The sequence below is a fragment of the Rhinoraja longicauda genome, chromosome 40 (assembly GCF_053455715.1).
Source record: "Rhinoraja longicauda isolate Sanriku21f chromosome 40, sRhiLon1.1, whole genome shotgun sequence".
NCBI lineage: Eukaryota > Metazoa > Chordata > Chondrichthyes > Rajiformes > Arhynchobatidae > Rhinoraja > Rhinoraja longicauda.
The window spans coordinates 10868481-10883003 of record NC_135992.1 but is presented as its reverse complement, the minus strand read 5'-3'; the positions used below and the strand labels follow the sequence as shown (position 1 = coordinate 10883003).

Below are 14523 nucleotides of genomic sequence, written 5' to 3'. Positions count from 1 at the left end.
CGACCCGAAACGTCACCCATTCCTTCTCTCCTGAGATGCTGCCTGACCTGCTGAGTTACTCCAGCATTTTGTGAATAAATACCTTCGATTTGTACCAGCATCTGTATTTATTTTCTTATACTAACTGCTTCAATGAGCGAATGGTTACCTCATTGGAAAGGATTTACCGGAATAAGTTGGTATTTATACAAATCAGGTAGTTCACTTACAAAAACAAACTATTTTGCAACATGATATTATAAAACTTGATGAGCTCAGCGGAAATCGGGAGAAGTTGACTTTGGACATTGGTTCCCATTTGGGTTCCACGTGCCAATGGAGATCTAAGGGGAACAAATTTTCCTCAAGAGGAATAGGAATCTGAGGGGTGACTTTATCACACAAAGGGTGGTGGGTGCATGGAACAAGCTGCCAGAGAAGGTGGCTGAGGCAGGGACTACCCCAACATTTAAGAAACAGACAGGTACATGGGTAGGGCAGGTTTGGAGGGATATGGACCAAAAGCAGGCAGGTGGGACTAGTGCAGCTGGGACATGTTGGCCGGTGTAAACAAGTTGGGCCTGAGGGTCCGTTTCCACACTGTATCACTCTATGACTCTAAGAGGTCTGAAGGGTACGTTTTTCCATATAAAGATTAATTGGTATCTGAAATGAGCAGTAGTAGAGGAGGTAGTAGAAGCTGTAATAATATTAAATAGGAACCTTGACAGGTACAGGAATGAAAGGGCGGAGAATAATATGGTACTAAAATAGGCGGGTGGGATTGGCATAGAAGAGATGGGCGTACATCTCTAACTCTCCACCAACTGAATGTTCTCATGCGAAATCTGCATCTGAAGTGGACTAATTGACATAAGTTGATAACTGCAACATCATTATTGTTGTATCATGCAACTTCCAAGAAAGTAAAAGGCCAACTGAATGGGCCACAGTCTTCCAAAACCCACCCGCTACAAGGGTCCTTTGGACAAAGTGAAGTAATTCATGGAATGTCATACAATAAGCTGCACCATCTCCTCATTACTCCCCACATTCATTGTGACTAAATAATGATAACTAGGATACCTCTCTGCTTAGTCCCATTTCTGTTTTTGATTTTCCCCAAAAGTTTCACTTTTTTGTGCTCAAGGCCACATGATCCAAGTTTCTATTTCTGCACTAATCCATTTCATATCATATCATATATATACAGCCGGAAACAGGCCTTTTCGGCCCTCCAAGTCCGTGCCGCTCAGCGATCCCCGCACATTAACACTATCCTACACCCACTAGGGACAATTTTTACATTTACCCAGCCAATTAACCTACATACCTGTACGTCTTTGGAGTGTGGGAGGAAACCGAAGATCTCGGAGAAGACCCACGCAGGTCACGGGGAGAACGTACAAACTCCTTACAGTGCAGCACCCGTAGTCAGGATCGAACCTGAGTCTCCGGCGCTGCATTCGCTGTAAAGCAGCAACTCTACCGCTGCGCTACCGTGTAGCCCTTTCTTCCACTCATGCCAAGTTCTTGCACAGGTGGGAAGGACAGCTTCCAGACCCCTGTAATTAAGATGGTACTTCTGGCTGTGCAGCACATTGTTCCAAATTTGTGAAGTTCCTGAAACAGAGGAGCTCACAACCTGCTGAACTGGAAGAAAAAGGTGCCACGTGCTGTGCCTGCTCTGACATGTGGCTCTTGGAGCAAAGCAGGTTGTAATGTGTTCATGCAACAGAGGCGTTCCATGGAAGGCGCACTCACTCACCACTGTGCTGGCGTTCACAACGGGCTCCACACCGCCGTTCACCTCTGTTTGTTCCTTCTTCCCTTCCTCCATTTCAGTTATTGTGCCTGGTCCCTTCTTCTTCTTGAGCTTGGCGAGAATAGAGGATTCACGTTCGGGGAATGGCGGCATCTCTTCCAGGACGGTGGCCTACAGTGCATAGGGGACAGAGGGGGGGAGAGGGGGAAGAGGGGAAAGAGGGGAAGAGGGGAAGAGGGGAAGAGGGGAAGAGGGGAAGAGGGGAAGAGGGGAAGAGGGGAAGAGGGGAAGAGGGGAAGAGGGGAAGAGGGGAAGAGGGGAAGAGGGGAAGAGGGGAAGAGGGGAAGAGGGGAAGAGGGGAAGAGGGGAAGAGGGGAAGAGGGGAAGAGGGGAAGAGGGGAAGAGGGGAAGAGGGGAAGAGGGGAAGAGGGGAAGAGAGGCATTCTTAAAACCAGCAACTTTAACTTAACTTTTGCATTATCTATCCTGCCGTTCCTTTTCGTGAATCGATTTTAGTGGATAATGCTATGATGTGCTTTGGCAAGCTTTTGTCATGTTAAGGATCCTGTACAAATGGGAGGTGCTGGGATTGTATATTTTGCCAGAGAGATCATCACAGCTGACCCTCGCTGGTGTCAATGTAGAGCGCATAGTTTAGCTTAGTTTACTGTCACGTGCACCGAGGTACAGTGAAAAGCTTTCGTTTGGAAGGAACAAATTTGGTCTTGGCTTTCTTACTATAGCCTCAGGAGAGAGCAGGTAGCATAGCATCGATCAAGAGCTATACTTAGGGACTTAAAACATATTGTAACCCACAACTACATTTTACCCATTGAACGATTTTTTGCTTAGTTTAGAGATACAGTGTGGAAACGGGCCCTACGGCCCACTGAGTCAGTGCCGACCAGTGATCCCCGCACACTTACACTGTCCTACGCACACTCGGGACAATTTACAATGATACCAAGGCAAATAATCATGCACGCCTTTGGAGAGTGGGAGGAAACTGGAGGACCCGGTCATGGGAAGAACGTACCGACGGAATCAGGATCAAACCCAGGTCTCTGGCGCTGTAAGGCAGCAGCTCTACCGTTGTGCCACCGTGCCACCCTTATGGAACAAGTAATCCCCAGACATGGGCACATTCAATAAGAAACTGCAGTCACAGTTTAATTTTAGCCCGAACAGTGTTAATTCGATTATAACACGATTAACATCATTTTCCCCCTAAGTGAGTAAATAAGCAGAGACTAAAGACTTAAAATACCTCGGCTGAAGGCAGCTGTGGTTGACAGCACGTGCTCTTTTAAATAGCCTGCTCCAGCAGACAGTAGAGATTGAATCCTATGTGGACAAAAATTGCTGGAGTAACTCAGCGGGTCAGGCAGCATCTCGGGAGAGAACGGATGGGTGACGTTTCGGGTTGAGACCCTTTGATCAGTCTGAAGAAGGGTCTCGACCCAAAACGTCACCCATTCCTTCTCTCCCGAGATGCTGCCTGACCCGCTGAGTTACTCCAGCAATTTTTGTCTATATTCGATTTTAACCAGAATCTGCAGTTTGTTTCCCTATACAGAAATTGAAAACCTTTGCAGAGTTTCTTTTTTAAAACGCATTTGGGGAAGATTTGGATCAGCATTTCCTCAGCATTGTCTCATGAAGCAGTACAGCATAACTTCTCTAGTTAATAGACAATAGGTGCAGAGTAGGCCATTCGGCCCTTCGAGCCAACACCGCCATTCAATGTGATCATGGCTGATCATTCTCAACCAGTACCCCGTTCCTGCCCTCTCCCCATATCCCCTGACTCCGCTATCATTAAGAGCTCTCTCAACTCTCTCTTGAAAGCATCCAGTGAATTGGTCTCCACTGCCTTCTGAGGCAAAGAATTCCACAGATTTACAACTCTCCGAGTGAAAAAGATTTTTCCTCATCTCCGTTCTAAATGGCCTACCCCCTATTCTTAAAATGTGGCCCCTGGTTCTGAACTCCCCCAACATTGGGAACATGTTTCCTGCCTCTAGCATGTCCAATCCCTTAATAATTTTATATATTTCAATAAGATCCCCTCTCATCCTTCTAAATTCCAGTGTATACAAGCCCAGTCGCTCCAGTCTTTGAACATACGACAGTCCCACCATTCTGGGAAATAACCTAGTGAACCTAGTGAACTCCCTCAATAGCAAGAAAGTCCTTCCTCAAATTTGGAGACCAAAACTGCACACAGTACTCCAGGTGCGGTCTGGTGTGGTGAAAAATGACTGTCACAGGAATTGGGGAAGGCCACTAGTCTTCAGCCCAGATGTATCTTTCAATATCATGGCTGATCTATGACCAGGGCTCCTTGCACATGCCCTACCCTACACAGCACAGCAAGGTTATTACTCCTTGAGTCCGAGCTCATTTTTATCCCGCTTAGAACATTCAATATTGCATTGGCATTTGCAGCGTACGAATTACTACGGAAATGTATTCACAAAATGCTGGAGTAACTCAGCAGGTCAGGCAGCATCTCAGGAGAGAAGGAATGGGTGACGTTTCGGGTCGAGACCCTTCTTCAGACCCGTCTCGACCCGAAACGTCACCCATTCCTTCTCTCCTGAGATGCTGCCTGACCTGCTGAGTTACTCCAGCATTTTGTGAATAAATACCTTCGATTTGTACCAGCATCTGCAGTTATTTTCTTATTCAATTACTACGGAAAAATCGCCTGCCACACTTAACCCTTATCACGGCAATTCCCATCTGTAATTTCTAGTACTAGTGCCACAGATTAATCGTTCATATCTCCGGGAAGGACACAGACAGGTCCAACTCCTGTGTGCAGCCACAAGTCAAAACATTGGAGGTGGTCTTGGAGGGGAGGATGCTCCTCAAACTGCGGAGCATCCCGGACAATACAGCTCACCCCCTCCACGACACACTGGTCAACCTGAGGAGCACCTTCAGCAACAGACTGGTCCCACCAAGATGCAGCACAGAACGCCACAGGAGATCCTTCTTCCCTGTTGCTATCAAACCGGACAACTCCTCCCGCTTCTGTCGTGGGGTAGACTGACTCCCCTCCCTCCCTCCCTCCCCCCCCCAATCTTTGTACATCCCCAATCCTGGACTTTCCACTCGTCACTTTAATTTCATGTTTCGTGTATCTTGTTGTGTTTTTATGACTGTTGGCAGATCAATTTCCCTCCTGGGATAAATGGAGTTCCATCGTATCGTATGGTTTCGCAGAACAACCCGGGCGGGCTCAGGTCTTTTACGTACCAGAACGTCGGTGCTGGCAATGGAGCTGAGCTTGAGGTACTCGACAGCCCGCTGCTGCAGTTCCACGTCGGAGTTGCGGAGCTGACTGTCGCTGCGTAGCACGTCCTGGATGGTGGCCTTGGTCTCGGGGAAAAGGTTGACGAACTTGATGTAAGAGGAGAGCAGCAGGGCACGGGTTGGGACACTGCACAAGTGGAACTTGGAATGGAGCAGGTTGAACTGAACTAAGGGGCTAAAAGGACGGGAGGAAAGGAGAGAGAAAACATAAACATATTACACATAAGCGTACATAATGACATGGAAAATTACATTTGAGGAAAAGACTAGCTGATGCGCTGTTTTAGCCCCGTACATTTATAATGCCTTGAGCATCTTAGACAATAGACAATAGGTGCAGGACTAGGCCATTCGGCCCTTCGAGCCAGCACCGCCATCTAATGTGATCATGGCTGATCATTCACAATCAGTACCCCGTTCCTGCCCTCTCCCCGTACCCCCTGACTCTGCTATCATTAGGAGCTCTATCTAGCTCTCTCTTGAAAGCATCTAGAGAATTGGCCTCCACTGCCTTCTGAGGCAGAGAATTCCACAGATTTACAATTCCAAGCGAAAAAGTATTTCCTCATCTCCGTTCTAAAGGCCTACCCCTTAGTCTTAAACCGTGGCCCCTGGTTCTGGACTCCTCCAACATTGGGAACATGTTTCCTGCCTCTAACGAGTCCAATCCCTTAATAATCTTATATGTTTCTATAAGATCCCCTCTCATCCTTCTAAATTCCAGTGTATACAAGCCTAGTCGCTCCAGTCTTTCAACATACGACAGTCCCGCCATTCCAGGAATTAACCTAGTAAACCTACGCTGCACTCCTTCAATAGCAAGAATGTCCTTCCTCAAATTTGGTGACCAAAACTGCACACAGTACTCCAGGTGCGGTCTCTCTAGGGCGCTGTACAATTGCAGAAGGACCTCTTTGCTCCTATACTCAACTCCTATACTCTTCTCCCTTCCAAAGGCTTTTTTCATTAGCATCCAACTCCCAAACTTTGGAAAACCATCTCTCCCAAAACTCCTCCACCATGCAGTATTGAAGAGAGGCCCACATCGGGTCTGCAATTTATTTCAAGATATACTGGATAAGGGCACAAATAACATCAATTTCTCTCTCAGTATTGTCTATGGCTGATCCTGAAGGGTTTAAGGGTCAAAATCCAGGAACACCGTACCACAGAACGTTGAGAGAACCCATCAGGCTAGGGAAATGGACAGACTATATTTCACAGGTAGACACAAAATGCTGGAGTAACTCAGCGGGTCAGGCAGCATCTCGGGAGAGATGCTGCCTGACCCGCTGAGTTACTCCAGCATTTTGTGTCTACCGTCGATATTAACCAGCATCTGCAGTTTCTTTTCCTAGACTATACTTTGCGTTATATATAACCCTTCTTCAGACTGCATCTGTCTACTTCCCCCTATGGATGCAGCCGGGTCTCCAAGTTTAGATTTTTTTTTTTTAGATTTAGAGATACAGCGCAGAAACAGGCCCTTCGGCCCACCGAGTCCACGCCGCCCAGCGATCCCCGCACACTAACACTATCCTACACCCACTAGGGACAATTTTTACATTTGCCCAGCCAATGAACCCACAAACCTGTACGTCTTTGCCCCGTCTACGTCTAGTTCCTCGAACGCCTGGTTTTTTTTTTGCTTAAGATTCCAGCAAATCTGGAATCCCGAGTTGCTAGAATCAAGGTTCTCCCGTCTCCATTGAGGGAACTATAGCTGGTGAAGGAGGAGAGAGCTTACTGCCACTTTCAAGGAGCAACCTGTGAATTAGCAGGATAGGCTGCCGCTGATTCCCACTAACAGAAATGATGCATGGAGTCAGAATCGTACGGCACAGAAGTGGGTTCGTCGGCCCACCATGTCCATGCCAACCTTAATACCCATCCACCCATTTGCCCACACCGGGTCATTCAATTACTTTAAACTATTCTGAGCAAGGGTAAGCACAATAACAATTTCCTCTCTGGGTATTGTGTGTGGCGACACGCTGTCATCAACACCTTTAGCGAGCCAATATTCCATTAGAAAGGAGGGAAACGTGCAAAGAACATACTTAAGCACCATGCTTCTTAGGCCTTCATCTTTACTGGCCATTGGAAAAACCCATTGTTGTGTCAATAGGCTTCTCGCGTAAAAACAATAACAATGATGTGGGGAAACAAACTATAGATGAGTCACCATCTTGCAAGGAATATTTCTGCATCGACTCTTTACAGTAAAAAGAACGAGGTGCAAAATGGCGCATTGCCAAAGTGGAAATTTGAGTGGCAAATCCAGGTACGGGACACTGATCACGACTCAAATTTTGAAGCAAAACCATGCACATTCTGGAAATCTGAACTTAAAAACTGTAAACACTGGAAAATCTCAGGCAGCATCTGTCAAGGGAGAGAGTATGTGCAGTGCGGTAGGACCATGGGAGCATTACAGGGCATAAAGTGAGGGGCCTTTGCTGTTTCACATCCGTGCACATCTTCAGTGCATGGGACAGACACATTTTCATAAGTTCACAAGCTCACGAGTGACAGGAGCAGAATTAGGCCATTCGGCCCATCAAGTCAACTCCGCCATTCAATCGTGGCCGTTCTATCTCTCCCTCCTAACCCCATTCTCCTGCCTTCTCCCCATCACCCCTGACACCCCGTACTGAGTCACCAACTGAGACATACAATTCACCAGTCATGATCAAAAATTCTGGCACAAATATTGATTGGATCACAGACTCTTTGCAGGAAGCAATCAGCTCTTGACTGCACATTCAGAATGCACTTTACTGACGACTTTGTGCCATGTCACGGTGCTACAAAGGAACAGGAAGATTAACGGCGTTAACCGCCAGGCTCTCAGTACAAAGTGGCGCATTCTCATCGCAATACAAGAGACAGGCCATCTCTTCCACCTCCTTTAGCTCACCTGGATCGTGGATCGCCAGCGATGAGATTCCCGAACTCTCCTAGGATATATCCACCTACTTTCACCATGTTTTCGTGACAGGCTGGGGCCTGGAGTGCCTTAAGACAAAAGACAGAAGTAGATTAATGCCGACTGAAGAGGAGGTGCCATTTCTCAACAATCCTTCCTACCGGCACGATGTTTGCGGTGCTGCAGTTAGCAGAGCTATCGCCTCAAATCTCCAGTAATCCCTACCTCCAGTGACGTGTGGGTGGAGGGGGAGCATTGTCCCTGAGATCTTGAGGGCTTCGTCAGTGTGTTCACAGATTCCAACCCCAAACATTGTGCAGGTTGGACGGTGAACTGGCAGTGGTAGAAACTGGGTGGAAGTTGATGGGAATGCAGTGAGAATAAAAAAAGGGTTAGCTGAAAAATGAGGCTTGATGTTTGATGCGGGGTGGAAGAGACCAAAGGGTGCGTCTCTACATGTAGATCGGAACCGCCGATGCTGGTTTACACCGAAGGTAGACACAAAGTGCTGGAGTAACTCAGCGGGTCAGGCAGCATCTCTGGAGAGAAGGAATGGGTGACGTTTCGGGTCGAGACCCTTCTTCAAACTGAGAGTCAATAGGCAACGTTTCGGATTGAGACCCTTCCTCAGATGGGGAGTCCCTCGTGCTTGGGCCAATTTTAGAAACATAGAAAATAGGTGCAGGAATAGGCCATTAGGCCCTTCGAACCAGCACCGCTATTCAATATGATCATGGCTGATCATCCAGAATCAGTACCCTGTTCCTGCTTTTTCACCATATTCCTTGATTCCGTTAGCCCGAAGAGCTAAATCTAACTCTCTCTTGAATACATCCAGTGAATTGGCCTCCACTGCCTTCTGTGGCAGAGAAATTCCAGATTCACAACTCTCTGGGTGAACATGTTTTTCCTCATCTCAGTCCTAAATGGCCTACCCCTTATTCTTAAACAGTTTAAGAATAAGGTTGTAGACTATTTAGGACTGAGATATTTTACACCATAAAGCGAGTATTCACAATCTCCTTAGTTGGAAAATAACTGCAGATGCTGGTTCAAATCGAAGGTAGACACAAAATGCTGGAGTAACTTAGCAGGTCGTGTAGATCAGAAATGCTACGTGTAGATCGGAACCGCAGATTCTGGTTTACACCGAAGGTAGACACAAAGCGGGTCAGGCAGCATCTCTGGAGAGATGGAATGGGTGACGCTTCGGGTCGAGACCCTTCTTCACAATCTCCTTAGTGACAATCTCACTGGTAGCAAAATGCTCCACATTCTGTTCACCCTTAAAACATTTGTTTGCAATCATTCTCTGCACAGATCCCATGTTTAACTCAAGACTGCAGCATTTGTCTCTGGTTTTTCTAATAATGGAAACATTGTCCCCTGCTTTTATCATTTTTAGAAAACAAAAGGCCACAAGGGGTTGTAAATCAATTGCACGGATGACGTCAAACCACAATCAGGACAAGGCCAGTTGGGCCTCCTGTTTTGAACGAGACTTTTTAAAGAACCTAAGAAATTCCTGCAGTTAGCATTTATACACCTTCTCCAATAACCAGTTACTGTACTCTAATAACAAATAATCAGTAATTAGTCCAGTGCCATAAACTATTAGGCTTAGTTTTAGTTTAGAAATACAGCGTAGCAATAGGCCCTTCAGCCCACCAGCAATCACCATACACAAATACTATCCTACACATGAGGGACAATTTACAATTTTTTTAATGAAGCCAATAGACCTACAAACCTGTACGTGGGAGGAAACCGGAGCTCTCGAAGAAAACCCACGCGGTCACGGGGAGAACATACAAACTCCATAGACGGCACACGCGTCTCTGGTACTGTAAGGCAACAGCTCTAATGCTGCGCCACCGTGCCGCCCTAGGTTAACAGACTATAAACTATTCGGTCAACATACTTCAAAACAAGTCAATAGACAATAGACAATAGGTGCAGGAGTAGGCCATTCGGCCATTCGAACCAGCACCGCCATTCAATGTGATCATGGCTGATCATTCTCAATTAGTACCCCCTGACTCCGCTATCCTTAAGAGCTCTATCTAGCTCTCTCTTGAATGCATTCAGAGAATTGGCCTCCACTGCCTTCTGAGGCAGAGAATTCCACAGATTCACAACACTCTGACTGAAAAAGTTTTTCCTCATCTCCGTTCTAAGTGGCCTACCCCTTATTCTTAAACTGTGGCCCTTGGTTCTGGACTCCCCCAACATTGGGAACATGTTTCCTGCCTCTAACGTGTCCAACCCCTTAATAATCTTATATGTTTCGATAAGATCCCATCTCATCCTTCTAAATTCCCGTGTATACAAGCCTAGTCGCTCCAGTCTTTCATTGTAATCTTTGGTGCACCAGTTTCATTATAACAAACATTTAAGTCAAAAGAAGCAAAAAAAAGATCAAAAGAAAAAAAAAATCATTCACCTAATATTCATTAATACTCTGCAAGTCAATTTACAAAATTAGCGGCAGGAGAGGTGGATTTCAAGGTGATTTGTAACAGTAAAGCAAGATACAGTTTGGAACATTCTCAAGTGCGAGATAACATGGCTAAAGATTTTCAGCAACCTGAGAACAAATACAATCGGTAACATACAGCAAGACGGAAACAGTTGAAAGAATGAAGGGGGAGATGGAACATGGGAGAAGGTAGGAATAATAAGATCAACAGTGAAATACAGCTTACACGTGCAATTACTACTGAATTGTACGCACAAAAGGAATTTCACTGGACCCAGGTAGGCACATGCGATAATACAGTAGCACTGAACGTACTGAAGGGCGATGAGCAAGGAAGAGGCCAACAAGCAACCCGAGACTATGTCACATAGAGGAGAGGAATGGTAAAGGGTGGGAGGCTTGCGACATAGGGTAATACAAGATTACAAGGTCACAAATAACGATGTCAGAGCCAAGAGATTTCAAAGAGTGAAAGAAACACGGACAGGCAGTATTTCCAGATGCAGAGCAAGACTGGCCACAAAATTTTAAACGTTAAAAAAAACTGCTTAAAGAGAAACAAATAGCAGAAGCCAGTCAGGCTAATATGCGAGCAAATGTACAGGAACAAAAAATTTACCGGGCAATAAAAATTAATGATTGGAAAAAATAACAAAAGAGAATCAACATGGATGTGTTAATGGCATGCTGTGCCTGCTGACTTGCTTTGTGGGAGCATGGTTCAGTGACGATACTGGATTTGACATGGTCTAGGTCAGGTGATCTGCTAAGATCCATAAGAAAATAACTGCAGATGCTGGTACAAATCGAAGGTATTTATTCACAAAATGCTGGAGTAACTCAGCAGGCCAGGCAGCATCTCAGGAGAGAAGGAATGGGTGACGTTTCGGGTCGAGACCGTTCTTCAGACAGATGTCAGGGGGGCGGGACAAAGGAAGGATACGAGTGGAGACAGGAAGATAGAGGGAGATCTGGGAAGGAGGAGGGGAAGAGAGGGACAGGGGAACTATCTAACCCTAACCCTAAGATCCATGTAGTTTTATCCCGTGACAGACCGATCAGAAAACTCAATGCCGATACGATCCAAAGAAGTGGACGGGTTGGATGCAAAAATGGTTCATCAGTAGCAGGCAGAGATGAACATTCAACTGAAGTTTTAGTGACTGCAAGGCTCAGTGTAGGCACCATACTGCTCAGGAGATATAATCATTGGTTTGGCATTAAACGTAGGGAGCGTGACTGCAGATGTCTGCAGAAGATTGGTTTAAAAATAAACGGCAGTGTGGCTCCTCAGCACACAAAGTAAAAAGCTGCCAGGTGCAGGAAAATAGCAATGGGCTGGTTAATTAGGCTAAAAATTGCAAATAAAATTCAGTCCATAGACGTATGAGGTCATACATTTTGGAAAGGGAAAACGAGGCTTAGTAATGCATTATAAATGATAGCAGAGGAAGAAAATGTGAAAAAGTCCAGAAGACATCCTTGAAAGTACCAAGACAGAGAAATAAGATGATTTAGGTGGATTACAAGCTACTTTTCAACCAAAGGCATAGAACATTTGGTCGGGCTGTTAAAGTACTGCTCGAACTGTGCTGAACTCTTGTTAGTCCGTAACCAGGAACACGTATACAATAGGGAAAGGCCAAAGATATGTGGGCCAGATAAATTTAGTCATGTGGAGAAGTAACGAGGCCGGGTTTGTTTTCTTTAGTAATTTAATTAAGTATTAAATTATGAGCTGCCTTGACAGGAAGAACAGCTAGTTAAATTTCTCTTTGCAGGGCAGTCAATAATTAGAGGATGTAGATGAAAATTAATGGATGAAAATTGATGAATCTTTTGCCCCACCAACGAGAAGCTGGAGGCAGAAGCCTTTCTCACATATCTGGATGAACACCTAAAGGCTAAAACTTCCAGGCTAGGGCCAATGAATTAGAAATCAGAATCATTCCAACTGGCTCGTGACCTCGACAAGCATAATGTGACCAATGGCAACAGGCCTTTGTGGACAGCTGCAGCTGGGACGGTAAAATGGCGCCAAAATGGCTCCTCTCGCACGTGGACAGTGGGCTGTTCTGTATTTCATTGTACCTGGCACACGTCAGACAATAAAGCAACCATTGACCTTTGGTGTTGTCAACGTCTATGATTCAGAGAGATCTTGAATCCCTTAATGAGTGGGTTAACATACGATGGGCATTTGACAGCACTGGGCCTGTACTCGCTGGAGTTCAGAAGGACGAGGGGGGGACTTCATTGAAACTTATCGAAGAATGAAAGGCATGGATAGACTGGAGAGGATGTCTCCACTAGTGGGGGAGTCTAGGACTAGAGGTCACAGCCTCAGAATTAAAGGTTGTTCCTTTAAGAAGGAGATGAAGGAGATGAAGATGGTGAATCTGTAGAATTCTTTGCAACAGAAGGTTGCGGAGACCAAGTCAATGGATAACTTTAAGACAGAGATAGATAGATTCTTGATTACTATGGGTGGCAGGGGTTATGGGGAGAAGTCAGGAGAATGCATTTTGGAGGGAGAGATAGATCAGCCATGACTGAACGGCAGAGTAGACTTGACTGTCCGAATGGCCTAATTCTGCTCCCATCACTTATGACCTTAAGGTGGGATGCTTACCTCAAACACAGTCTTTGCTGCATAACCTTGGACGTCATCACGATTAATAACAATCTGAATAACTCTGTACCAGACCTCCTCGCTGACATAGTCCCCTGCAATGCGGATGAGGTTCAGGATTGTGTCAACGTACCATGTGTAATCCACTGCATACTTCTCTGCTAGAATTGCCACCTTTAGCACCTAAAACAATAAAAAATAAATTTAAAAACGCTTGTAATCCACCTTGCAATCTCCCAAACTCAAAGCAGAGGAGTATTGAGCGAACAGAGTCAGAGCACAGAAACAATCCCTTGGCCCAACTCATCCACGTCGACCAAGAAGCCCCATTTGCTCACATCTGGCCCATTTCCCTCGAGAACCGTGCCTATCCGTGCACCTGTCCACATGTTCTTTAAATAGTGTTATACTACATGCCTCCTCCTCTGGCAGCTTGTCCCACCATCCTCTGAGTGAAAAAGTAGGCCCCCACAGGTTCGGATTAAATCGTCCATCTCAAACATCTTAAAAAAGTGACTTAATAGTCGCTTGATCTGCTATTTAGTGCAAAGTCTGCATCTTTCTCCCACTGTAGTTGCAACGTGTACCAGATACACTATTGACTTGCCAGTACCATCCCTACCCCGTTGGCAGTTCTTCAGCTCCAGTTAGGAGGAGGGGGAGTTCAACGAGATCTGGGTGTCCTAGTGCATCAGTCAATGAAAGGAAGCATGCAGGTACAGCAGGCAGTGAAGAAAGCCAATGGAATGTTGGCCTTCATAACAAGAGGAGTTGAGTATAGGAGCAAAGAGGTCCTTCTACAGTTGTACCGGGCCCTGGTGAGACCGCACCTGGAGTATTGTGTGCAGTTTTGGTCTCCAAATTTGAGGAAGGATATTCTTGCTATGGAGGGCGTGCAGCGTAGGTTCACTAGGTTAATTCCCGGAATGGCGGGACTGTCGTATGTTGAAAGGCTGGAGCGATTGGGCTTGTATACACTGGAATTTAGAAGGATGAGGGGGGATCTTATTGAAACATATAAGATAATTAGGGGATTGGACACATTAGAGGCAGGAAACATGTTCCCAATGTTGGGGGAGTCCAGAACAAGGGGCCACAGTTTAAGAATAAGGGGTAGGCCATTTAGAACGGAGATGAGGAAGAACTTTTTCAGTCAGAGAGTGGTGAAGGTGTGGAATTCTCTGCCTCAGAAGGCCGTGGAGGCCAGTTCGTTGGATGCTTTCAAGAGAGAGCTGGATAGAGCTCTTAAGGATAGCGGAGTGAGGGGGTATGGGGAGAAGGCAGGAACGGGGTATTGATTGAGAGTGATCAGCCATGATCGCATTGAATGGCGGTGCTGGCTCGAAGGGCTGAATGGCCTACTCCTGCACCTATTGTCTATTGTCTATTGTCATGTCGCCGTCCCTTGTACATGCCCG

At 46.0% G+C, this 14523-nt stretch overlaps 1 protein-coding gene across 3 annotated transcripts in view; it reads right to left on the bottom strand.

Annotated features, from left to right (window-relative positions):
• The window catches only part of LOC144611514 (AP-2 complex subunit alpha-2), an 87911-nt gene that overhangs the window by 29826 nt on the left and 43562 nt on the right, over nucleotides 1–14523 (bottom strand). For all 3 annotated transcript variants that reach the window (XM_078430647.1, XM_078430648.1, XM_078430649.1), the window contains exons 11-14: nucleotides 13106–13288; nucleotides 7986–8083; nucleotides 5009–5240; nucleotides 1748–1915 (exon numbers count right to left, since the gene is read on the bottom strand). In XM_078430647.1, the coding sequence (XP_078286773.1) occupies nucleotides 1748–1915; nucleotides 5009–5240; nucleotides 7986–8083; nucleotides 13106–13288 (681 nt within the window). The remainder of the gene's footprint in view (nucleotides 1–1747; nucleotides 1916–5008; nucleotides 5241–7985; nucleotides 8084–13105; nucleotides 13289–14523) is intronic.